This window comes from Pelophylax lessonae, assembly GCF_965119305.1.
Source record: "Pelophylax lessonae genome assembly, chromosome: 12".
Taxonomy (NCBI): Eukaryota; Metazoa; Chordata; class Amphibia; order Anura; family Ranidae; genus Pelophylax; species Pelophylax lessonae.
In genome coordinates this window covers 180,976,219-181,003,688 of record NC_138779.1, presented here as the reverse complement: position 1 = coordinate 181,003,688, position 27,470 = coordinate 180,976,219, and the positions used below count along the sequence as shown (strand labels likewise).

At 45.9% G+C, this 27,470-nt stretch overlaps 2 protein-coding genes across 3 annotated transcripts in view; one reads left to right on the top strand and one right to left on the bottom strand.

The window, feature by feature from the left end:
• Nucleotides 1–1,254: 1,254 nt before the first annotated feature.
• Nucleotides 1,255–22,052, bottom strand: LOC309568953 (uncharacterized protein; the record flags this gene model as incomplete). The annotated part of the gene is made up of 3 exons (XM_082274718.1): nt 1,255–1,260; nt 4,208–4,862; nt 21,994–22,052. 3 exons carry the CDS (start codon nt 22,050–22,052, stop codon nt 1,255–1,257), a joined length of 720 nt encoding a protein of 239 aa, XP_082130844.1.
• Nucleotides 18,945–27,470, top strand: part of RCN3 (reticulocalbin 3) — a 33,809-nt gene continuing 25,283 nt past the window's right edge. For both annotated transcript variants that reach the window (XM_082274436.1, XM_082274437.1), the window contains exons 1-2: nt 18,945–19,012; nt 24,194–24,436. In XM_082274436.1, the coding sequence (XP_082130562.1) occupies nt 24,213–24,436 (224 nt within the window). In that variant the 5' untranslated portion in view covers nt 18,945–19,012; nt 24,194–24,212. The remainder of the gene's footprint in view (nt 19,013–24,193; nt 24,437–27,470) is intronic.

The window sequence follows — 27,470 nt, the reverse complement described above, 5'->3', positions numbered from 1 at the left end:
GTCCAGGAGAGGAAGAAGCGGCGAGCATTGTGAAAGAGATGCAGGGCTGCAGGCATTGTGCAGGAGATGCAGGGCTGAGGGCATGGTGCAGAAGATTTAGGGCTGAGGGCATGATGCAGAGCTGAGGGCATGGTGCAGGATATGCAGAGGCTGCACAGGGGTCTTACTTACCCATCCCCGAGGCGCCTTACATTTACAAATATATTACAATAAATAATAAATAAATTACAAATTTTAAAAAATGCAGATGCAGATGCAGATGCTGCGGGCATGGTACAGGAGATGCAGGGGCTGCAGACACAGTACAGGAGATGCAGGGGCAGGGGCATGGTCCAGGAGAGGAAGAAGCGGCGAGCATGGTGAAAGAGATGCAGGGCTGCAGGCATGGTGCAGGAGATGCAGGGCTGAGGGCATGGTGCAGAAGATTTAGGGCTGAGGGCATGATGCAGAGCTGAGGGCGCCCGGCGCCACACATCATTGCGCATGCTCCGTCTGCTCGAGAATGGCCGAGTGCGTACGGGCTTCCTCGAGCAGCGGCGGCACATGCGCAGTGTAGATGTCGGGCCGGCCCCCTGCTGATGTTCAGTCAGCCCCAGGGCAGGGGGACTTGCCGGCCTACCTGGAAATCTCCCCCGGTATCCTGATAGGCCAGTCCGGCCCTGTCTACAGGCCATTAAGCCTGCAAGTACAACTGTTCATTTTCTACTTGTTGCACATTGCTTTTTACTCCATTCTATCCACTTGTGCATTCACTGCAAGCGTCAGCACCACTAAAAGCAATAAAACTATAGCCATATCACGCCACAGTTGCCAATGGTTATTTCATAATGGCACACCTAGGCATCTGCTAAAGTGCAGTGCATTCCTCTGCATGTTTGTAACACGGGGGCATACCTACAGTGGTCACAATTGGGACCTGGTCCCATGTTGCATGTGCCCACAAACCCCCCCCCCCCTTATGCCTGGATAGGAGGAGCATCAGGGGCAGCTGCATATCGAGGAACTAATCTCTCCATTTTCCTCCTGCTGAATGACCCCCCCCCCATGTGCTCTCCATCGCCCGTGCTCCTTCCCATCCCCCACAGCTTTGCCAGGTCCCCCCTTCCCTCTCCTACCGGCTACTACTGCGGATCTGTCAGGATGGAGTGCAGGGAAGGGGCCTCTAAATATGTGATTTACTGGCCCCTTTTTTTTCTGAATGGAGAGTTAGTGATCCGTACTGATCACTGACTCCATTCATTGACTCCTGTCCATTCATAACTGAAACACAGTAAACTGTGATTATTATACTTCAGTTTGTGAATGAACGAGAAGCTTTTCCAGTCCATTCATTCTGTGCAGCTAAAGCTGCAGAGATGGAGATTGAGGGCTGTGTCTTCAATCTCTTTTCTCTGTCTCAAAGGTAGAACATCAAAGATCTGTTTAGACCCCTGATATCTCACCAAAGTCCCCCAATGGGGCTCCTAAAAAACAGTAAAACAAAAAAGTTGTAAAAAAAGGTAAAAAAAATAATAGTAAAAAACCACCAGTGACGAAAACTACCAAGGTAACAAAGGTTGCACTCGCAACTGGGCCCTGGCATTCCGCCACCGGGCTCGGAGGGAACGGGGCCCCGGCCAGGGGTCATTATTATTATTAATATACAGGATTTATATAGCGCCAACAGTTTGCGCAGCGCTTAACAAAAATGAGGGCAGACATTACATTTACACTACAATTTGAAACAAAAGGAATCAGAGGGCCCTGCTCGTTAGAGCTTACAGTCTAAAATTGAGGGTCAATTGACACAAAAGGCAATAGCTGTGGGGGATGAGCTGATGAAGCAAGTGAAACAGCGTTATTAGTTAGTAGCCAGGTAGGCTTCTTTAAAGAGAAGGGTTTTCAGGGATCGTCTAAAGATGGATAGATTAGGGGACAGTCGGACAGATTGGGGTAGAGAGTTCCAAAGAATGGGAGAAGCTCTGGAAAAATCCTGGAGGCGAGCATGGGAAGAGGTGACAAGGGAGCTAGAGAGCAGGAGGTCTTGGGAGGACCGAAGAGAGCGGCTAGGTTGATATTTTGAGATCAGGTTAGTGATGTAGCTGGGGGCAGAGTTGTGGATGGCTTTGTAAACTATTGTTAGCACTTTGAATTTTATTCGTTGGGTGAGTGGAAGCCAATGAAGGGATTGGCAGAGAGGGTTGGAGGACACTGAACGGTTGGTAAGGTGGATAAGTCTTGCAGCAGCATTCATTATGGATTGAAGGGGGGATAATCTATGTAAGGGTAATCCAATTAGGAGGGAGTTGCAATAGTCGAGGTGAGAGATAACCAGGGCGTGAATTAAAAGCTTGGTGGTGTCATTGGTTAAAAAGGGCCGTATTCTAGCGATGTTGCGGAGGTTAAGGCGGCATGATTTGGACAGGGATTGGATGTGGGCCTGAAAGGACAGTGCAGAGTCCAGGGTTACCCCTAGCACCCTGGCATGTGTGGAAGGACTAATAGTTGTTCCATTGATCTTGACAGAGAATTCCGGGGAAGGGGCACGTAGAGGAGGAAATATTATGAGCTCGGTTTTAGATAGATTCAGTTTGAGGCAGTGGTGAGACATCCAGGCTGATATGTCTGTTAGTAGATCAGTGATGCGGGAGGAGACTGTTGGGGTGAGCTGAGGGGTAGAGAGGTAGATTTGGGTGTCATCAGCATAGAAATGGTAGTGGAAGCCATGGGAGGCTATTAGCTGACCCAGGGAGGAGGTGTAGATTGAGAATAGTAGCGGTCCAAGGACAGAACCTTGGGGGACCCCAACAGTAAGAGGAGTTGCAGAGGAGTAAGTGGAATTGTAAGTGACACTGAAGGTGCGGTGAGATAGGTAAGATTCGAACCAATGGAGAGCACAGCCACGGAGACCGAGCGACTTGAGTTTTTTGAGAAGGAGGGGGTGGTCAACAGTATCAAAGGCAGCAGAGAGGTCCAAGAGTAAGAGTATTGAGTAATGACCGTTGGTTTTTGCTGTTAGTAAGTCATTTGTAAGTTTTAGGAGAGCAGTTTCTGTGGAGTGTTGCCGGCGAAATCCAGACTGAAGGGGATCAAGGAGGTTATTGTCAATGAGGTGCTTGCTCAGGCGGTTGTAGACTAAACGTTCAAGGAGTTTGGAAGCAAAAGGGAGTAAGGAGATGGGTCTTAAGTTATTAAGATTGGAGGGGTCTAGTGAGGCTTTCTTTGGTATGGGAGTTACTAGCGCATGTTTTAGAGAGCTGGGGAAGATGCCAGTGGAGAGGGAGAGGTTGAAGATATGAGTTAAAGAGTGTAGGATAGAGTCAGAGGGTGACCGTAGTATTTGAGAAGGAACAGGGTCCAGGGGGCAGGAAGTTAGGTGGGCATTGGAAAACATTTTAGTAACTTCCTCTACAGTAGTTGGGTTAAACAAGGGAAGTATTGATTGTGCAGGAGGACAAGGTGTGTAAGGTGAGGGAGATATCTTTAGTGTAAAGATCTCTTCACGAATTGTATCAATCTTATTTTTGAAGTGATTGGCAATCTCTTGGGCAGTGAGTAAGTTAGTGGGTGGAGGCAATGGAGGACGAAGTAGAGCGTTGAAGGTCGAAAAGAGTTGACGGGGACTGTGTGAGAGGGTGTTAATGAGAGTGATAAAGTAGGTCTGTTTGGCAGTGTGGAGGCAGGAACTGTATTTTTGGAGGGCAGATTTATATTGACTGAAGTCTTGCTGTGACTTAGTCTTACGCCACAGACGCTCAAGAGCGCGACTACGTTTTTTGAGGCTTCTGGTATTGTCTGTCTGCCAGGGTTGAAGCGGTCGGGGCCTGATTCTGTGTGTAGTGAGGGGGGCCAAAGCATCCAGGGTAGATGACAGTGAACTGTTGTAGACAGAAGTGGCCATGTTGGGGCAGGAGAGGGATGAGATTGTGTTGAAGAGACCATCTGTAGCAGAAAAAAGAAGTGAAGGGTTCAGATGGCGAAGGTTTCTACGGGTAATTGTTCGGTAGTTGGAAGGTAAGGAGGAGGACAAGGAGAGAGTGAAACTAATGAGGTGGTGATCAGAGAGAGGGAATGGAATGTTGGAGAGGTTGTGAGGGGTGCATAGGTAGGAGAACATGAGGTCAAGGCTGTTGCCATTAGAGTGAGTAGAAGCATGTGTCCATTGTTTTAGGTCAAAAGAGGAGGTTAAGCTCAAAAGTTTAGAAGTAGTAGGAGTGTTAAGATTAACAGGGATGTTGAAGTCTCCAAGAATGATTGTGGGAATTTCAGAAGAGAGAAAGTAGGGTAGCCAGGCAGAGAAGTCATCAAGGAAGCCTGATACCGGTCCAGGAGACCGATAGATCACAGCAATTCTCAACGAAACTGGAGAAAATAGACGAATACAGTGAGCTTCAAATGAGGAGAGAGACAGAGAAGGGGGTGGATGAAGAACCTGAAAAGTGCTTTGAGGGGAAAGCAGAATTCCAACCCCACCTCCTTTCCGTCCACTAGGCCTGGGAGAGTGAGTCCACAGGAGGCCACCATGGGAGAGGGCAGCAGGAGAAGGAGAGTCAGAGTCTTGAAGCCAGGTCTCAGTAATTGCAAGCAGGTTGAAGGAGTTTGTGATAAATAGGTCATGGACAGAGGTGAGTTTGTTGCAAACAGAGCGGGCATTCCAGAGGGCGCAGGAGAAAGGGAGGTTGGCTCTAGGCAGAAGAGGAATAGAAACCAGATTGTGTGGATTTCGGCTGGTGTCAGAGGATAGGGGGTGACGGGTATGTCTGCCAAAGGTAAATGATGGTGGTCCAGGATTTGGGGAAATATCTCCAGAGGTTAGGAGAAGCAGAAGGGTGAGGGAGGTGATATGGGAGTAAGATTTATGAGGGGGGACACATCTCAGTGTCCTGTAGGTTTTTTTGGTGTGTGGGTTCAGAATCAGCAGGAGTTGATGAGTGCAGTATAAAGGTGAAGATAGAAGTGAGGGTGATATATACAAGCTGTGGGGCGGAGAAGAGGGGTGAAGGAGAGAAAGTTTTAGGAGAGAGGATGCAAACATGAGAAGGAGAATTAGGGATTGCATAATACAGGGTGGTGAGATTGAGAAGTAGACTGAATGTGAGATGGAAAAGTTGTATAGAGTCTCAGATCAACTGTAATCTTTCTTTTAGCCTGCAGTTGTATGCTTTGTGCATTCGCTGAAGTGCTGAGCAGAAGTGTAATACTTAATCCAATATTAATACTTTATCCAAGATGATAGTTGCCAATGCAATCCCAGCCTGTGCTTCCCCTAGAAAGGCTTACATTTATACTGAGTTGGGTGGAGGTATTGCCAATTAATCAATTAGGGTTGCATAGGAGGGACACATGGCTGACAGAATAAACTTCTCACACCAAAAACAGACTACAAGGAATAGCAAGAGGGCAGAATGGCAGAGTAATAAAGATAAGGACAGCTCATAATTTGGATATAGACAAGAGAAAGCAAAACAAACATCAGTGTTCAATGGACAGAGGTAAAAGATTTTGAAAGCAGCATATCATTACCATTAAGCAAATTAGAGAAATAATTCTAGTTCAGTTAAAGGTGGATTTTGAAAGCAGCATATCATTACCTGTGGAGGGATAGAGAAGAGCTTTTTAGAAAGTGCTGAGCAGAAGTGTAATACTTAATCCAATATTAATACTTTATCCAAGATGATAGTTGCCAATGCAATCCCAGCCTGTGCAAACCCCTGCCATGGGGGCCCTTCATGGTTTCTTGCACCAAGGTCCTGAAGGTTCTAGTTATGCCACTGTGGGAATGTGTATGATTTTGTGAGCATTCTTGGTGTGCAGTAATGTGAATCTAGCCTTAGGAGGTTGAAGTGAATGTACATCTAAAAAGTGAAGATTTGCTATGTTGAAGGGATCATCTAGAAATAGTATTAGGTATGACATGCCAAACTAATACCAGTGCTCGTTCCCATCCTCTATGAAGTAAGAAATAGAAAATACACCATTAGGCCACATTTCCATGCACCTTCCGTACTGAAGGGCAATTCACGTTCAAATCGCTATTAAGATGCACCCCCCACTCTCCCTCCCTGTGATAGCGGGCAGGTTCCTCTCCTCGCACCCACCATCACATTTCCAAATTGTTGCAGCTGTGCAGGGCTCTGCCAGCTCCTAAAAGTGTGGCAGATGGCTTGTAGTTCTCAATGGACTGCAAAGGCACTGATCAGAAGCCTGTCTGATCGTGGGTGCAATGCTTTGCAAGCTCCTGGGGAAAAAAATATAATAAATGCATTTATTATAAAAAAAATGATTTTTCTGCACAAATATGCGCATTTATTATTTTTTTCCCCGCATAGGTGAACTTAGCCGTTAAACCATTTTACATATATTTTAATAAATATATATACTGTATATTTTTATTAGTTATTGAATAGTAAGCACCACACAAATTTGTAACGCTATTAGTATAATAAATGTCTCTTTGAAAATTTCTTCACATCACAGCACCTTAAAGGAGTTGTAAAATCAGAAGGTTTTTTATCTTAATGCATTCTATGCATTAAGATAAAAAGCCTTCTGTGTGCAGCAGCCCCCCTCAGCCCCTCTAATACTTAGCTGTGCCCCCTCTCTCTATCCAGCAATGTTCACGAGTGTCTCTCTGAGCCATCTGAGACTCTCCCTCTACATTGGCAGAGACACAGCATCAGCGCCATTGGCTCCCGCTGTTGTCAAAATCAGTCAGCCAATCAGAAGACAGGGGGCGGGGCCGGGCCACAGCTCCTTGTCTGAATGGACAAAGGGAGCTGGGACTCAAGACGGGTGCCCCCATAGCAAGCTGCTTGCTGTTGGGGCACTCACCAGGAGGGAGGGGCCAGGAGCACAGAAGAGGAACCCGAGAATAGGAGGATCTGGGCTGCTCTGTGCAAAACCACTGCACAGAGCAGGTAAGTTTAATGTTTGTTATTTGTATATAAAAAATCCCAAACTAAATGAGATAATATAGCGCTTGCTGATATGTGCAGGGGACTGGGAGAGTAAAAAATGCAATATAATAAGATCTAAAATTCTCTAAAACTTTAAAAGAGCTGTACCCTTAAGACATAAATATCATAAGAATAATTATTGTGCCAAAATCAAGTCCAAAAATTCACAGTGACAATAAAGTGCTAAGTGACATATAAAATAGTTCATGAGTGGTTCAGTGATAAATATTCCAAAAAAAAAATTTTGTGCCAAGAAAAGATGAAAAAGTGCTGGTGCTAAATCTTCCAATGAACCAGGATCTCCAATCATGCAGGTATTAGGGTAAGATGTACACTCACCAGATGAGGTGGGTCTCAACTACCTTCCGGCAAAGAGACCGATAGCGCTTTAGTGACCCTCCAGGTCAGAATGCTGGCAACTGCTGGGCTCCTGTCCCTCTCCGCTGGGATCCTCCAAGCGGGATGTGCGGGTTCCACACGGTATCCCCAGATGTTTAAGGAAAGAAGGACATGCTCCCAATAGTGCAGTACCATTAAACAAAGTTTATTCAATAAAAAAATTGACAAAGCCGGTAAAAAACAAGCAAATCGCTGTACATAACCCTCTCTTGGATCTCTGTAGCGTGGAGAGCGGTTTGCGTTCCAAACTACTTCCGGGTTTGACGGCGTGCGTTCCACCTGACGCGCGTTTCGTCAGAGCGTAGTGACGTCTTCAGAGGTGGAGTTGTACGCTCGTATAGGGACTTAAATACGATGTGCGCCTCCCTCCGCTCCTCCTACCCAGGAAGTCCGTGCTTCCAGCGTCCTCCGTCACCTAGTAACGGGTGGACTTAGGGAAACGATAGGACATGCATGGATAATGTGTGAAAGGGGGCGTTTGGCTGCGCACTCGCAATCATTATTTAAAACACATTCTTATGGGGGTCATCCCTGGGAGCTCCAATCTAATAATATGCTCTTTTATATGCCAAAACACTCTGTCTCTACGGTGCCTACATATACATTATATGGATATATTTTTATGCTCTATAGGTACAATAATAGCTTGAATTATACAATTTCTCCTTCTATACTGCTCATAAGAGGAGAACAGTTCATAACTTAATAGTGCTAAAGTGCTTAATAATAAACAGGTGATAACTTAATAAAAGTTTTCTATGCATTAAGATAAAAAGCCTTCTGTGTGCAGCAGCCCCCCTCAGCCCCTCTAATACTTAGCTGTGCCCCCTCTCTCTATCCAGCAATGTTCACGAGTGTCTCTCTGAGCCATCTGAGACTCTCCCTCTACATTGGCAGAGACACAGCATCAGCGCCATTGGCTCCCGCTGTTGTCAAAATCAGTCAGCCAATCAGAAGACAGGGGGCGGGGCCGGGCCACAGCTCCGTGTCTGAATGGACAAAGGGAGCTGGGACTCAAGACGGGTGCCCCCATAGCAAGCTGCTTGCTGTTGAGGCACTCACCAGGAGGGAGGGGCCAGGAGCACAGAAGAGGGACCCGAGAATAGGAGGATCTGGGCTGCTCTGTGCAAAACCACTGCACAGAGCAGGTAAGTTTAACGTTTGTTATTTGTATTGAAAAAAAAAAAACTAGACTTTACAATCATTTTAAGCAAATGTTACATAACATCTGGTCTGGTAGCTCATTTGCATTAAAGTGGTTGTTATGCCACTTGCAGGACTTTGTATAATCCTGTTTGTCTCCTAAGCCTGTGTGCCTCTGTCTCTGTGTTTTATTAAAAAAAATGCTGTATATATACCTAATTTCAGTGTGCTGATCGGAGATCACATGACTGACTGGCTCTCTCCTCTCCCCGTCTGACAGCTGCAGGGGGCAGGGCCGAGATTCCCCTGCTAATATCACTCGGGAGGAGAGAGCCAGCTGGTCACGTGATCACCGAGCAGCACACTGAAACCAGGTATATACAGCATTTTTTTTTTTTTATAAAACACATAGACAGAGGCACACAGGCTTAGGAGACAAACAGGATTATATAACATATCAACGGTTATTTGAGCAGCAGGAGGAGGGTTGGGGGGGCGTGACACAGAGCTGAGGGATTGGCTGCAGATGACCACGGCATGTACACTGACCACAGTGTCAGGGCTAAGCAGCCATGATACACCGTGGTCAGTGTACAGAGGGGAGGGCAGAAACTGGCATGATCAGCCAGGTTTTTTAGGTGATACGGGGGGGCCAAATTACACAGCACAAGCACTGTGCTGTATAGCATGCTTTAAAGAAACAGGATCAATATTTTTTTTTACGGTAATAAACGCTTTAAGCAACTAACATTTAGGCATACATTTTGCAGAAAGACTGGGGTTTTTAGAATATTTGATTGAAGGTTTAGAGGGGCTGCAGTCTACCCACCACACCAGTATTTAGTGGGGTGCAAGCCCAGAGTAGATGGTGTAGTTCTAGAGGTCTAGGATGTTTGGGGAGAAAAGCGGAATGATATTCCTGAGTAAAATGAAAACATTGCCAGTAAAACCACATTTTTTTAAAGCTGCTGTGAGGTCCTCCATACATTTCTCTTGTTGACCACAGAGATCCACTGTTCAGTAGGAGGAGGGTCTCTGCACTTCTCTATTTTTGAGGAATACATGCTCATGCTTCATTTACTAAATGGCAAAGAGATTGTTTTTATATCCGCTTTTTGGGAGTAAGGTGTAATAGAAATGCCTAAGGGCAATTTCCTAAAGAGACATACATGAATTTAATCTTTAAATATCTTCTGAAAATGTCTGTGTAGGAAGGTGTAGTCTGCATTCTCCACTGCAGGTGGCGCTCAACTGGAGCGGTACTGCAGGGAAGAGGAAGTCAAGAGGAACTTGGTTTCTCTGTGGTTTTTCAGGGTCACAGGGGGCAGCTAACTGATTGGATGCTGGTGCCCCATGTGACTCTGGTGGTCATCTTGGGTTAGGCAGAGTCTATTTAAGACCATAGCTCCCAGGCTTCAGCCACAGCTTCAAATTTGCTATGGCAGTTACTGCTGTCCAACTTGCCCACTCTCTGCCCTAGCCAATGCCTAATATACACCATGCATGTGCAACCGCCTCCCAGCTTCTGGACAGCAAGCAATTTGCCACATGTGTGCAATGCTTACTCAAAGCCAACCATCTACAGCCAGAGCATGTGGGAATGGACCACAGGCACAGGGCAGTATGCTCATTCTATATCATGTGATAGCAGCAGGGAAGAGCAGTGCAGTTGTGCATCCTGGGTACTGGAGGACCTCGTCACTCCACTGATTGGCAGTGTGCTACCCAGGTGTAGCCAAAACCAGTGGTGGACCCCCCCCCCCCCCCCCACAACCATGCGTCCGGCCACCTAATCTACATGCAGGGCGCTGGACGCATGGATTTCAATGGGGTTTTTTTTTTTTTTTTTGAAGCACGTGATTAGAGCCAGAGACTCTAATAGGCTTCAAAAAAGGGTGGGCTCGGGGAGCAGTGCTCCCACCCAGTTGTGTGACAATAGCTAATTAATATTCGCTTTTATCACACTGATTCTCCTCCCAGTCATTCAGGAAGCGGGTCCTGAGACCCGTTTCCCAATTGGCATGAAAGGAGAGGCCATGCTATTGGCCAAGGAGGAGGAGGGAGGAGACGCAGGGGAAGCCGCCGGTGCCGGGGGAAGCCGCCAATGCCTGCCCTCCACGTCAATCCAGGGTGAGTGAGCCGGCGATGGAGGGGGGGGTGGTATGGTGTGCGAGCTGGTGTGGTCCGGGGAGGGGGGTATGATGTGGTCCGTCTGCCGCCCCCCCCCCCCCCTGGCCCATGGAGCACCAGCCGCCACTGGCCAAAACTGACGGTGTGTTGGCTGCATATTGCCACGTTTGCCCATGTGTGTCCACAGTTTAATACTACCATGCCATCTGTGTGTGAGGCCAAGCTCTGAAAACATGGAAGTATGTCAGCTGCACTCCACTGAGCTCCTTTTGCAGTATTTATATTAAAGCGGAGTTCCACCCGAAATTTATACTTACCTCCATCTTCTCGCTCCCGGTCACCTGAAAAACAAATGGATAATCGCAATTTTTTTTTTTTTCACTTACCTTTTAGAGAAAATATACTCACCTTACTTCCTTCTTCCTCCCCTCGGCGGCCACGGCGATTCGTCACTTCCTGGCTTTTGCAATGATTCCTGGGAGCTGAACGTCATCGCTCCCAGGAATCATTGCGCCTGCACCGGCCCCGACGTCAGTTCCGGGGCGCGCGCGTCATTCCCTTCTAAACAGCTTCTGGGCATGCCCAGAAGCTGTGGAGGGATGACGGCGCGACCCGGAAGTGACGTCGGGGCCGGTGCAGTGCATCGTGGGACCGAAGAAGGAGGAGGAGGACCAAAGAGGACGCGGAAGAGGATCGCGCTGGCTTCAAGCTGCCCACACCTGAGATGGCAGCGCTGGAGAAGACAATTTCAAGGTAAGTATTTCTCCTGAAAGGTAAGTGCAACCCGGGACAGATCAGAGGCTAGCCATTGTGGAATGTGCTAGCCCTGACTGTCCCGGGGGTATTTTTATAAAAAAAATGTATAACTAGGGTGGAACTCCGCTTTAATAAATGAAATAATTGCATACAGTAGTGTCTCCACCCAGAAGCCAACCTTCCTGGACGTGTTTTGCCACTCCTGGCTTGCTTATAAGCCAGGTGTATTGAAATGTGCTAAGGAAACTTGGCTTTTAGGTGAGGACAATACTGTATGCAATCAATTTATTGATTATTAAAGTTGAAGTATTATTAATATACAAGATTTATATAGTGCCAACAGTTTGCGCATTGCTTTACAACGTTAGGGCAGACAGTACAATTACAATACAATTCAATACAGGAGGGCCCTGCTCGTTAGAGCTTACAATCTAAAAGGGAGGATCAAGTGATACAAAAGGTAATACCTATGGGGGGGGGGGGGTGAGCTGATGAAGAAAATGAAAGTACAGTTGTTAGGTGGGGGCAGGAATGGCTTCTCTGAAGAAAAAAGTTTTCAGGGATTGCCTAGAAGTGGATAGAGTTAGGGATAATCAAATAGCTTGGGGTTGGGAAATCCAAAGGATGGGAGAGGCTCAGAAGTCCCGGAGGCGAGTATAGGAGGAAGTGACGAGGAAGCTAGAGAGCAGGAGGTTTTGGGAGGAACGGAGAGGACAATTTGATTGGTATTTTGAGACTAGGTTAGTGATGTAGCTGGGGGGGTGAGTTGTGGATGGCTTTGTAAGTTGTTGTTAGCAATTTGAAATTAATTTTTTGGGTGAGTGGGAGCCAATGGATGGATTGACATTGAGGGGTTGCAGACGCTGAGCGGTTTTTAAGGTGGATGAGCCTGGCAGCAGCATTCATGATGGACTAAAGGGTGGATAGCCTATTTAACCGCTTGCCGACCGCCGCAAGTAGATTTACTGCGGCGGTCAGCCCCTGCCAGGCAGAGTGACGTTAATTAACGTCACTAGCCTGGGAGGGTCTGGGGAGCGAGCGCGCGCCCGCGGAGACGCGCTCCCGCTCCCGCGCGGTCACGGACCCCCCGCGCGTGTGACCAGCGGACCCGATGTCCGCCGGTCACTCGGCGATCGTCGGGGGAGAGGGAGAATGTCAGGCAGCTTGTGTAAACAAGCCACCTGTCATTCTCCTCGGTGTAAAGACACTGATCACATGGATCTACTATGTAGATCCGTTGATCAGTGTCCTTACAGCTAGAGCCACAGCCAATCACAGTAGAAAGCACGCCCCTAGGGACACACACAGCCCCTCCCTCCCAAATAAAGTTAACCCCTTCACTACCAGTGTATTTTTACAGTAACAGTGCATATGTATAGCACTGGTTACTGTAGAAATGTCACTGGTAACCCCAAAAGTGTCAAAAATGTCAGTCAAGGGTCCGATCTGTCCGCCGCAATGTCGCAGTACCGCAAAAAAATCGCAGATCGCCGCCATTACGCGTTAAAAAAACAAAAATGACAAAAATCTTTCCCTTTGTTAGTAAACGCAATAACTTTTGCGCAAACCAATAAAAATACGCTTTTTGCGATTTTTTTTACCAAACATAGGTAGCATAAAACAAATTGGCCGAAAATGTTAAAAAATTTTGATTTTTACATTTTTTTTTGGGGAATTTCATATAAAAAAATGTGAAAAATATTGTTATTTTTGCAAAATTGTCGCTTTTTTTTGTTTATAGCGCGTGATCAAAAAATCGCACAGGTGATAAAATACCACCAAAAGAAAGCTCTGTTTGTGGGAAAAAAAGGACGTCAAATTCGTTTAGGTACAGCGTCGCACGACCGCGCAATTGTCCGTTAAAGTCACGCAGTGCCGAATCGCAAAATACCCCCTGGTCTTTTAGCAGGAAAATCTTCCGGGGCTTAAAGCGGAGTTCCACCCAAAAGTGGAACTTCCGCTTTAGGGAGTCCTGACCCCCCGACATGCCACATTTGGCATGTCATTTTTTGGGGGGGGGAGCGGGTACCTAGATTTGACAGGTACCCGCTCCCACTTCCGCTCGGAGCGCCGCGGCGCCCTGAGCGGAAGTTCTCCTCTCCCCCTCCCTCCCTGCAATCTTCTGGGACACGTCAGAGGTCCCAGAAGATTGCCGGCCAATCACGGCGCGCAGTGCGACTCACGCATGCGCAGTGGGTACCCGGCTGTGAAGCCGCAAACTGTAACAGCCGGGTGCCCACAGCAGTGATGCCGGCGCCGAGGGAGAGGATCGAGGCTTCCGGCGGCCGCATCGCTGGACCGTTGGACAGGTGAGTAAATGGCTGGAACTCCGCTTTAAGTGGTTAAAGGTAAACCCTCCTATTGTTTTTTCAGCCAAGGAAGCTGCCATCTTGGCCTTGTTTAATCTCCAACTGTCATTGTGTTGCCCATGGGATCAGTTATAATACAAGCCATTGGATGGTTTGACAGAGAGCACAACCAACATGACAGTTACATTCCAGGCACAACCAATGTGACAGTTACATTCCAGGCACAACCAATGTGACAGTTACATTCCAGGCACAACCAATGTGACAGTTACATTCCAGGCACTGTTTTTTATAACAGTTACATTTATGGGTTTACTTCTGCTTTAAAAAAATACTGCCAAAGGAGTTAAGTGGAGTGCTGCTGATATACTTTCATATTTTCAAAGGAGGGTGGAGAAGGACTATGATGAGCAGCACCGAGGTTGTCCATGTACAAGAGAGATATATAACTACAGAGGATAGCGCACACATGCAAAAGAAATGAACAATATAGGCTAGGTGGGACTTTATGTGAGACACCAGCAGGTAATGCCCAGCGTCTCCATCCCTGTATCAGAAAAAACGAAAGTTGAAAAGGATTATAAGGGTTGCATGGAAGCCAGCCAGCCCCCAGTCTGATGTACTCACCCTCCAGTCTGCCACCAACCAAGTAGACCTGTATCATGATACAAAGAACAGGGGTTTAGTTGACACGCATTTGCAAACGCATGTGTAAGCTGCAGGGCCACTACACGGCACCCTGTTTTACCTGCAGTCCTAACACTTTCTAATTTAGTGTCTCCAAAATGGAAGCACATGGCTGCTAATGGATAGATGGGAGACAGGTGGAAGGGAGGCAGCCCAAACCTCCCCCAACCCGCTCCCATCTATGACTGGTCTAATATATCAAAACTCTAATAGCGATGTTGTAGCGATGGTACAAACTGAAAAGGACCAGCTGAGAAGCATACACCTCCATCCCCTTGGCGGATGCAGTATAAAACACAGATTGGGACTTTATATGAGGCATTGGCCTGTAAAGCACAGTGCCTCCATTCCTAATTTCATAAAATATTTGGGACTTTGAATGAGACTGGGGGCTGGCTGGCTTCCATGCACGGCTTTTAATCCTTTCAACTTTCAGGTTTTTTTTTACATGCAAAAGAAATAGCCATCAAATATAACAAGACAGGTACATATACACAACGTTCGACCTGCGCCAGTGAAAGAGTCAAGTACATTTGTTCTTATGAAAAGATCGCCTGAGGAAGGAGCACGCATGCTCCGAATGCGAGCACCCCCCTGCCACTATTGGATGTAAGCCTGGATACTGAATGCTGCCAGAACCACAGGAAGTGTCGGACTCCACCGGCACAGCCAGGACCACGGCCGCCACAGTGTACTTCCCGAACATCCCTGCAGTGTTGCAGATGAACCATCACCATTTGCTGATCAACGATTTCCTCTGTGTGAGTTGCTACGTTGTTTTTATGCAATAAATAACCTTTTAATCTACACTGAGGTGGCGCTGCTTTTCTTCTCCTACCCCTTTTTATCAAATATAACAAGGCAACTAAGACCTGATCAAAATAAGTAAAAATTGAGATTTCATCCCACCATATGGCCATATCGTGCTCAAGCCCACCACTGCGTCAAAGTACCCCATTATCAGTGGGTCCTACACTATCCATAAAATGAAGGATAAATCCAACCTCTCTAAACCTGCACCCCACCCTCCCACACCTGTACTTTGTTATCAGTGTCCACTAGTAAGCAGATATAGGAGTCCCTTATAGTGCAGTTCAAGCACAACTCTCCCATGTAAGGATTAAAGCCCCGTACACACGATCAGATTATCCAACGATCTGTCGTCCGTTTTTTGTGGCATGCTAGTCTGATGGGGAAAGTGAAGAGGTTATTTTCATACGAATTTTCCCGTACGACAGAATTCTACTTCAGAAGTGATGTCATGTGTTGGATTGCTTTCTATGTGTTCTTTCTTCTCTGAGCATGTCTAGTCTTACTCATAAGATTTTTTTCCATCGAAATCTGTACTGATGAGACAAAAATCGGACGTTGTTTTGACGGACGACAAAAATTTTATAGCCTGCACATCAGGATTTTGTCGGTCAAAAAGTCGGAGTCGGCTGTCGAAAGCACCATACTAACAATCCGAAAATCGGCAGATCGGTCGTCGGACGAATTTTCCCTACAGATTTTCTTATCGTTTGTACGGGGCTTAACCACTTAAGCCCCGGAAGATTTTACCCCCTTCCTGACCAGGGGGTATTTTGCGATTCGGCACTGCGTGACTTTAACGGACAATTGCGCGGTCGTGCGACGCTGTACCTAAACGAATTTGACGTCCTTTTTTTCCCACAAACAGAGCTTTCTTTTGGTGGTATTTGATCACCTGTGTGATTTTTTGATCATGCGCTATAAACAAAAAAAGAGCGTCAATGTTGCAAAAATAACAATATTTTTCACATTTTTTTATATGAAATTCCCCCAAAAAAAATGTAAAAATCAAAATTTTTTAAAATTTTCGGCCAATTTGTTTTATGTGAAAAACAAAAATTAAACCCGCGCTACACAACGTGAAAATTTAAATAAAAATAAATGCAATAATAGGCAGCTGCTGCAAACACTAAGAAAGTCTTAGGAAAATATGATGAAAAACGAATTTATGCAGCGCTAGCTCAAATAAAGTGTAAAGTGCTGTGATATAAATACAATATTCAATATTTTATAAAGTGCACACTGTATGATCAAATATAAAAAAATGCTATGTGCTAAAAAAATCTCTGAGCAATAACAAATAAATAAATATATAGATAAATATATTAGTGCACAATAAACAAAATAAGTGGTTAGAAATAGTCCAAATAAATATTCAGTGCTTGAAAAGAGTCCTTAAAGTGATCCAATTAAGGTGCCAAGGTGCCAAATAATTAAGGTGCTTGCAGAGTGATATGGTGCCCCTCAAGGTTCCCCACTCACCAGATTGCAGATAATAATAGACCTTCAAAATTATTGCACATTGCCCGGGATCTTTACAGGACCAGAACTTCTCCTATGTAGCCTTGGAACTTTTTGGGTCAGCTTCCGCTAATGAAATCTGTTCTTTTATGTGTTCTTTATGGAAGAGCAAGATCCATGGTCCTGGAAATCACAATGTGCCACAATGATAAATTAATTTCATGTTGCATGGAACATCTTACTTGTGATTGCACATGGCCAACTTTAACATAAATTGGAATGTGCGCCTTCTTTCAAGTGAAGTCAGCCATCTATATTTGGACTATTTCTAACCACTTATTTTGTTTATTGTGCACTAATATATTTATCTATATATTTATTTATTTGTTATTGCTCAGAGATTTTTTCAGCACATAGCATTTTTTTATATTTGATCATACAGTGTGCACTTTATAAAATATTGAATATTGTATTTATATCACAGCACTTTACACTTTATTTGAGCTAGCGCTGCATAAATTCGTTTTTCATCAAATTTGTTTTATGCTACATATGTTTGGTAAAAAAAATCGCAAAAAGCGTATTTTGATTGGTTTGCGCAAAAGTTATCGCGTTTACTAACAAAGGGAAAGATTTTTGTCATTTTTGTTGTTTTTTTTTTTAACGCGTAATGGCGGCGATCTGCGATTTTTTTTGCGGTACTGCGACATTGGGGCGGACAGATCGGACCCTTGACTGACATTTGTGACACTTTTGGGGTTACCAGTGACATTTCTACAGTAATCAGTGCTATACATATGCACTGTTACTGTAAAAATACACTGGTTGTGAAGGGGTTAACTTTATTTGGGAGGGAGGGGCTGTGTGTGTCCCTAGGGGCGTGCTTTCTACTGTGATTGGCTGTGGCTTGAGCTGTAAGGACACTGATCAACGGATCTACATACTAGATCCGTTTGATCAGTGTCTTTACAGCGAGGAGAATGGCTTGTTTACACAAGCTGCCTGACATTCTCCCTCTCCCCCGCCGATCGCCGAGTGACCGGCGGACATCGGGTCCGTGACCACGCGGGAGCGGAAGCGCGCCTCCGGGGGCGCGCGCTCGCTCCCTAGACCCTCACAAGCTAGTGACGTAGCCCTACGTCACTTTGCCTGTGAGGGGCTGACTGCCGACGTAGATCGGCGTTAGGCAGTCGGCAAGTGGTTAAGTATCTCCAATGGTTTAGAGAGGTTGGATTTATTCTCTATTTTATGGATAGTGTAGGACCCACTGATAATGGGGTACTTTGACGCAGTAGTGGGCTTGAGCACGATATGGCCATATGGTGGGACCAAATCCCCATATTTACTTATTTTGATCAGGTCTTAGTTGGCCTATTACATTTTATGGTTATTTATTTTGCATGTGTGTGCTATCCTCTGTAGTTATATATGTATATTGGTTTTCATAGCAGCACCATCTTTAGAAATGCATGTTCAGGGTGTGACCCCCCCAAACCAACCCAACCCTTTGTTTGCTTTTCATGTACAAGAGAGGCCAGTCTTGAGCAGAAATATGGGCCTGTGTGTGTTTCTAGGCCAAGCTCTGAGTGAAATCTGACCTCTTCCAGCATGCTGCACAACCTTTATGATCTCTGTGGAAGCAGTGGTCTCTCCGCAGACATCCCAACATCCCCTTCTGAGCCAAAGCTTTCTGATTGGTGGGAACATGAGTTTTGATGATTGCAGGGCTGTAGATGTGACTCAGCGGGGGGTGTCAGACCTCTGCAGAGAGACCACTGCTTACTTGCAGAGATCAAGGGTTCCACAATGCATCTGCTGGCAGAGGACTGGCCTATCTACTTAGGCAGTAGCTGCTTACTACAATAAATGAACTGTAGATACTGAACACCTGTTTGATGTCATGGAGTATTCATTTTATTTCATCTGAAGGTCCATAAACAATATGAATGTATAATAAGAATAGAAGTGATCATATTTATTTCTCTTGCAATCCATGCCTGGCCTTCTGCAATGTTTGGAAATCAAACTTCCCCCATCCACCAATCCACACAGAGCTGTCTTCCATCACCCTGACAGCTGACTCTGCCAGGTTACCTAGCAACACCCTCCCTCCACCCTCCTCCCTGCGCGCTCCCGCGCCCCGGCACGTCTACACCCAGCCACCTCTACACGTGCACGTGCCAACGTGGCGAGCGCCGGCCAATCAGCGCCCGATTCTCAGTCCAGAACCTTCTGTAAACACGCCCATCGGAGGCGGGCAAGTATTCTAATTACTGACAGCACGCCCTTCTCCACGCCCAAATCCATTCATCCATTTAAAGGGGCAGTGCGCTATATACAAAGTTCTGATCCTGAGTTAGGAGGTTGGAGTCTCTTGTCTGGGTGAGTGATAATGGGGTGGGGGGTGCATGTAATGCGTGGCAGGCTGCTGTGTAGATCACACTGATAGGGATCAGAATTGGGAAATGCCATTAGTTGCAATTTTGGAACTTTGGCAGCATTTGTCAAACTTGCTAAAAGTTACATTGTTGCCATCGATAGCTGATAGAGGGGTGGTTGGGGATGTGTGATCTGGGTCGTTTTTCCTGTTAGAATTTTAGGTTTTTTGATCTTGCATGCAGTGGAAGTTTGCTGGGAAATCCATTGCTGATTATAAAACTGGCCATAGACATTAGATGAAGGTTGGATCGATCGATCGACCACCAGAGATCAGAGATGCATGCAGGGACAACCCATGTGATCTGTACACTGAACCGTCACCCTGCTCTACAAACCATAGCTGGAAGATCTGACCTCAAGATGAATTATCTGGGGGTGTCAGCTGAGCATCGCCCCCCCCAAAGATGAATTATCTGGGGGTGTCAGCTGAGCATCGCTCCTCAAGATGAATTATCTGGGGGTGTCAGCTGAGCATTGCTCCTCAAGATGAATTATCTGGGGGTGTCAGCTGAGCATCCCCCCCTCAAGATGAATTATCTGGGGGTGTCAGCTGAGCATTGCCCCCCCCAAAGATGAATTATCTGGGGGTGTCAGCTGAGCATTGCTCCTCAAGATGAATTATCTGGGGGTGTCAGCTGAGCATCCCCCCCTCAAGATGAATTATCTGGGGGTGTCAGCTGAGCATTGCCCCCCCCAAAGATGAATTATCTGGGGGTGTCAGCTGAGCATCGCTCCTCAAGATGAATTATCTGGGGGTGTCAGCTGAGCATTGCTCCTCAAGATGAATTATCTGGGGGTGTCAGCTGAGCATCCCCCCTCAAGATGAATTATCTGGGGGTGTCAGCTGAGCATTGCCCCCCCCCCCCCCAAAGATGAATTATCTGGGGGTGTCAGCTGAGCATCGCCCCCAAAGATGAATTATCTGGGGTTGTCAGCTGAGCATTGCCCCCCCAAAGATGAATTATCTAGGGGTGTCAGCTGAGAATTGCCCCCAAAGATGAATTATCTGGGGGTGTCCACTGAGCATCGCCCCTCAAGATGAATTATCTGGGGGTGTCCGATGAGCATCGCCCCCCAAAGATGAATTATCTAGGGGTGTCAGCTGAGCATCGCCCCCCAAAGATGAATTATCTGGGGGTGTCAGCTGAGCATCACTCCTCAAGAGGAATTATCTGGGGGTGTCCACTGAGCATCGCCCCTCAAGATTATCTGAGGGTGTCAGCTGATCATCGCCCCCAAAGATGAATTATTTGGGGGTGTCGGCTGAGCATCGCCCCCCCAAAGATTAATTATCTGGGGGTGTCAGCTGAGCATTGCCCTCCCCCAAAGATGAATTATCTGGGGGTGTCAGCTGAGCATCGCTCCTCAAGATCAATTATCTGGGGGTGTCAGCTGAGCATCGTTCCTCAAGATGAATTATCTGGGGGTGTCAGCTGAGAACACCACCCCGCAGCCTCGAGTCCTCTAATATCTGTAGATCATACGTTGTGCCTAAAAATATTTATGCTTTGAAGGCTTGATAATAAATATAGTTGAGGTTTTATGTTGCCGAATTGAAAAGCCATAAATTCCCTTTCAATCAATTTAGATCAAATCTGATCAAACTGAGTCGATTGGCCGGGGCAGAAAATATCAATCAGCAGCACAGAGATGAGTTATTTATAAACGGAATCAAAATATAATCCGTTAGATTGACTCATGGAAAACAAAGCCATGATAACTTGCAATCGCATCTTCAAACTAGCAATTAAGCCCATCTCCCTGTGTGTGCATTGTATCGATTGAATGGGTTGTCAGCTGTAGATTGATTATATCTTTTGGGGGTGATAAAAAGAGATTGATCGTTTATAAAAACGTACAGCCACCATAAAACTCTTAGCCAGTTTGGAAAGCCCAAAACCAAGTGGCAGCATGTTGGTATTTGTAGTTCCTCTATAGCTTGGTTATGCAAACTGTGGCCCTCCAGCTGTTGCAAAACTACAAGTCCCATCATGCCTCTGGGTGTCATGCTTGTGGCTGTCAGTCTTGCTATGCTTCATGGGACTTGTGGTTCTGCAACATCTGGAGGACCACAGTTTGCATATTACTGCTCTATAGGGTTAAGTCTAGCTCCGATCTGAAGCCGGGCTTTTGTGGAGCTGCACATTGCTGGTGGTGCTGGATAGGTAATATGGTGGCGTCTGTAGGGACTGCAATAGATGGTGTCGGCAAAACCATAAGTAAAGCAAGGAGGTCACCAGCACTCAAGGATGTGTCTGAAGATTAGGGACTACTCTAATAGGTCAAGATGCCAATGTTTCAGGGGCTCACAGGACCCCCCTCGGTGACCTCAGGAAAGGGATGCTATACAACCCCCCACGTGTTGGCACCTTGACCTATATTGCGTACAGGCAGGGCCGGGACCAGGGGTGGGCATAAGGGGAGGTTGCCCTGGGCACAGTGAGAGGGAAAAAAATGGATACAGGTTGGAACAGCCAATCTATGGCTTGCTTTATTAGTGGGGGGGCACAATTCTGAATCCTTGTCCTAGGCGCTGAACAACCCTGTCCCAGGACCGGTTATAGGGTCTGTTGATAAAGCGGAGAATGTCACTTTCACAAACATTCGTTGGTGGAGAATCCATTGCGCCCTGTATGGTTCCCCACCAGAGAATGTGGGTTTTTTTTTTTTTTTTTTGACTAGAATGAATCGATCCCATAGGTCAAAATTGCAATGTTTCAGGGGCTTGCAGATTCTTCTTCCTTGAGTTACCCTAAGGAAAGGGGACCCTATGAGCCCTTGAAAAGTTGTAATCTTGATTCCTATGGTAATGTGTTCTTTGCATTAAAATTTGGGACTCTCATTCTTGAGTGCTGGCGACTCCGTCCTTCCTTTTCTGGTTCAGGTTTGAAATTGATGTTCCCCTGAACTGTAATCGTAGTTACCTTGTTGCGGATAAGTGTCTTCCGGTCAGATCTACAGAGTTTTCGGTAGAGCTGCACATTTCTGATGATGCTGGACCCGTGCCGGGACAAGGTCATCCAACGCCCAGGGCAAGGATGCTAAACTGCGCCCCCCTTCCCTTAGGGTTAGGGTCAAGAAGCCCCCCCCCAATCCCTGCAATAAACCATTGCGCCCAGGGCAACTTCCCCTACTGCCCACCCCTTGTCCCGGCCCTGGGTACACGTAAGGACTGCTATGTATGGCGCTATGGAAAACCAAAATAGGGAAGTATGGTCATCTGCACTTGAGAATGTTTCCAAGAATCATTGTGAAAAATGTGTAGTAGCATCACCAAAGGTCAAGATGCTAATGTTTCACTGGCTTGCAGGGTCTCCTTTGGGTCACTGAAATGCCCTAAGAAAGGGGATCCTGCAAGGACCCAAAACGATAAGCATCTTAAACTAGGGATGCACCGAAATTTTGGCCACCTAAATTATCGGCCGAAAATGGGCCTATCCCATTTCGGCCGATAATGGGTTAAAAATGCCGAAAATTAGCAGGTTTAAAAAGTCCCGCCTCTGGCCGGCCACCCTCCACTCAATGATGTCCCTACTACTATGATCTGTTCATGAATGAACTGACCTGACACCGGGCGGGAGGGCGGGCGACCGGCTGCTAATAGCTGTAACTATGTGAGCTTCATTTCCCTGTCATGCGGGTATCTCCTCTGACAGGGAAGTGAAGGCTCACATAGTTACAGCTATTAGCGGCGGCTCCCCCCGCCCTCCCGCCCGGTGTCAGGTCAGTTCATTCATGCTCATCCTCCCGCTGACAGTGAAGTGAAGCTCACATAGTTACAGCTACCGTATTAGCGCCCGCTCGCCCGCCATCCCGCTCGGTGTGTCACCTCATTCATGCACAGATCGTAGTAGTAGTGACCTCACCGAGAGGCGGGCGGCCGGCCAGAGGCGGGACTTTTAAATGAAGGACACTGGAGGAGCACTCAGCAGAGTGACACTACAGTAAGGAGATTGAATCGTTGGGATGGGGAGGGTGTACTGCCGAGGGGGACGCTGAGGCAGTGGGGGGGATAGGGGTTAGCTGAGGTAGCTTACCAATGGTATTAGTATTATGCAGCATGAGGAGATTAATGTATTGTCACTGATGCATTAGTGACCGACCAGTGGCAGTTAATTAACCCCCTTGATGCATTAGTGCAACCAGTGTTAATTAACACTGATACTGGTTGCACTAATGCAGCACAAAGGGGGTTAATTAACTGCCACTGGTCGGTCACTAATAGATGAGTGACCAGCAGTGACAATACATTAATCTCCTCATGCTGCATAATACAAATACCATTGGTCATTAAATTAACCTCTTGCCAACCCATCACAGTACATATACTGTGACAGGGTGGCAGCGACAGGTGTACATCGCTGCCTGTTTTTGGTGTATGCCCCTGTTCTATCCATTTTAAAATTATTTGGGGGGGAAAAAGTCGGTTTCGGTTTTCGGCCAAGGGCATCCTGCATTTTCGGTTTCTGTTTCGGCCCAAAATTTTCATTTCGCTGCATCCCTATCTTAAACCATGTGACATTATGTGCTCTACACTATAAATCTTGGACACTCATCCATGGGTGCTGGTGAACTCCTCCCTTTTTTCTTTTCTACCTCATGTTTGAAACTGATGTTCACCTGAACTTTGATAGTTATACCTTTGCTGCAAGAAAGTATTCACTCTAATAAGATCGGTAGAAGGTCCGAGGTCGGCCTTGGGTGGAACTGCACATTGATGATGGTGCTGGACCTTTACAATTGGGTAGTGCATGTAGGGACTACAACCAATCGCACCATGCAAAACCAAAAGAGAAGGAAGTCCCCAGTACTAAAGGATGTGTTTCCAAGATTAATCCTAAAAAATTATGTTACTCAGGTCAGGGTCTCACAAGGTCCCCTTCCTGTGTCTCTCTCAGGAAGGGGACCCTGCTAGGCCCCAAAATGTTAGTCACCTTGACCTATGTGTCAATATGCTGTCTTCACTATAAATGTTGGACGTTCATCCTTGAGTGTTGGTGACCTCCTTCCTTCTCTTTCGGTTCAGATTTGAAACTGGTGTCCACTTGAACTCTCGCAGGTCAGAGGTCAGTTTCTGGTCCGGTTGTGCTAAATCCTAATGGAATAAACTGTGATTTGTTTTAGGTTTTCCTCTGCTGGAAAGATGAAGACCCTAAGCGTGCTCTTAGCTGTGACTCTTTGTTCATGGTTAGTGACTTGTGTGCCAACTCAGGAGAAAAAAGATCGCATCCACCACGACAAAGAATTAAGTGACCACAAGCACGATGACAGCAAGGACTTCCAGTATGACCACGAAGCCTTTCTGGGCAAGGAGGAAGCGAAGACCTTCGACCAGCTGACCCCAGAAGAGAGCAAAGAGAGATTGGGGTAAGGAAATTATATTTAACCCACTACACAGATAAGGGCATTTCAATTTCTTTTCCAGAGTAATTTTCCTGATGTGTAGATCTCCATATACACATGATTACCATCAAAATGAACCTGTCCATTTACATTGCCTTTAGAGCTTATGTAGTTGGGCATGGTTTACCTGCTTTTAATGTGTAATTCCGCAGAAGATTCCCATTTTCCTCAGTAGTTCAGTGTGGATAACCGTTTCAAGAGTGCATTCAGCCTGCTTTGTTTCTGTGGACACTCTCCATGTCCCTTTTGGTTAACATTGTTTTGCAGGCTTTGTAGGTCAAATGCATGTTACTGCACTCAATACATCATCATTCCTCTTCAATTCTAAATCCCAGCAGACAGCCAGTAGGGTATGCTGGGACTTGGTTTGGAGCATCTCCACTAACTCTCTTTAAGACTGGCAGTCAGAGACAGCAGTGCCTTAGATCCCGCACTGAAGATATAGAGCTGTAGGGAGAGGAGTGCCTAGATGCACACATACCAGGATGTGCCTTGCTATTTTGCAGGAAGGATTCCAAACAGTACATTTTTTTCAGGACACTGCTTCGGTACAACACATTTCTAATGTTCCCTGTAGCAAAGCAAATCTTCACCTTCTGAGTTCAGTTGCACTTTACCATGCCAAGGCTGTAAGTCTGGTCTGTGCACCATATGAAAGATGAAGAGAGAAATAACACCGCTGTGCATGCTGGGAATTTTTAGTTTCACATCTGGAATGCATTTAGAGGGCTACATCTGAACAAGGGCAGGGTATTGCTTCCTATATAAGGCTTACATCAAAACAAGTGCAATCTAGAGGATGAGGACATAGAGTCATGGCAGTGATGTTGCGCTCTCCACCTCGTCCAATCAGAGAATGCTTTGCATTTATTGTGAAAATGCAAAGCATGCTTTGAATGGCAACCAAACTGACCAGATGACCTCCTATGTTCAGAATGCAGCTGCTCAGCACAGGATCTAGGAAGCTTCTAGAGGTATCCCTCAAGTATGGCATATGCGTAGTTACATTGGGCCAAGTAACAGAATTCTTCTTTAAACTTAGTTCATCAATGTTAAACCTGTAGTGTTGTGTTGTAGTATATATCTGTGTATTTCAGAAGATTATGTGCTTTATAGTAGGAATGCACTGATTGGCCGAAAAGTAGGGGTATCAGCAATTTTGCTGATAGAAAAAAAAGTGGTGATAATTTAAGACAAAAGTTATCGGTCAAAAATAGGGTTATTGCTGCTGATAATGGTTGAAAATTAATTTAAATTGATATTAAATAAAAAGTCAAATATAATACAATTCTATATAAAAAAATTATCTGTTTTGGTTTTCGGCAAAGTGCATTCTGAAGTTTCGGTACCTGAATTTTCTTTTCGGCACACCACTACTTTATAGCTTGATCGCCTTTATCAGGTTGAGATATACTGTGTTTGCCACCTCATCCCCCCCTCTCTGCAAGCATATGGCTGACACATGCTTGTTAAAGGAGAAAGCCTTCATGTACATTTGGTAACCCAAAGCAGCCAAGGAGAACTGTTTTCTGAGGTCAGACCAGTCACCTGGTAATTCTGATTGGTCATTATAGGTTATTGTAGATTGCTTTTATCATTTTAAAATGAGTCTTCTAGAATAGGTATGACCCTGAGCTTATTACTCAAGCTGACCTGCTCTGGCCTTCTAAAGGCCTTCCAGATGTGGAACTAAATTTCCAAAATGCAATATAAATTAGATCTCTCGCTTTGATATGGAATGCTGACCAGAACTTTCATCATTTTTTTAAAAGCAGCCTTGGTTTGATTAAATTGAATTTAGAAGGTGAAGATTAGCGAGGTTATAGGGAACATTTAGAGATCTTAGTTGTAATCTACTAGGTAACACTAGTACTTTGCAGTTTGCCTGCCATTTTTTGGGTAGAGCTTTCAGAGTTCACTTCCTCCTTTAAAGCAGACCTTCACTCCTAAAAATGTATTTTCCTCCCTGCAATCCCCATCTCTCCACAAGTTTTAAAAGCAGATTATTCATATTTTTAATCCAGCCCTGCTCCCCACTTCCATTCTCATCTTGGTGACCATGACCTGTCCCTGCTCCTGCAGCTTCTTTGGATATCAAGTGACCTCCAAGAGGTTGCAGGAGCTACACAGTGGCCAGAGGGTGAAGCTGCACACTTATTGGGAGTCGGCTGCCTGAAGAAGAAGCGGACAAGAAGGACCCAGCACGTGGCAGTGGGTTATGAGTAGGTTTTGAGGAAAACTCTGCATAGCGGGTAAGCAGGGGATCGAAGAAAAAAGAGGGGAGAATGAAATTCCTCTTTAGGTCATTGTTTATGGAAAAGAGCCCTAAAGGCCCGTACACATGAGTAGAAATTCGGCCGGGAAATTTCGTCCGATGACCGATCTGCCGATTTTCGGATTGTTAGTATGGTGCTTCCGACAACCGACTCTGACTTTTCGGCCGAAAAAATCCTCGTGTGCAGGCTATATAATTTTTGTCGACCGTCAAAACACGTCCGATTTTTGTCTCATTAGTACAGATTTCGATGGGGAAAAATCTTATGAGCAAGTCTGGGCATGCTCAGAGATGAAAGAACACAAAGAAGGCAATCCAACACATGACATCACTTCTGAAGTAGAATTCTGTCATGCGGGAAAATTCGTGTGCAGTCTAGGCACATTCCAACCAACAGACACCACTCTGGACAAAAGACGGACGACCGGTCGGCGGAAATTCGTTGCGTGTGTACGAGGCTTAAGTGGCCATACACTGATCAAACCATCTGAATTTTGTTAAAAAATGTTGGCAGTCCCATCTCGACAGAAGACAATCATTTTATAAACTTCTATCAAAGGGACATGTTGACTGAACCAAAAAAACTAACCAATTCTTTCATCCCCACAAAGGTGGATGGAGGAATTATCTCTGTCTTGCCATTGCATTCTGCCAGTGGGGCTTGCGGCTATCAAAACACACTGATCTGCAGCTGCTGATCAATACGTTTTCGAGCATGTCCTT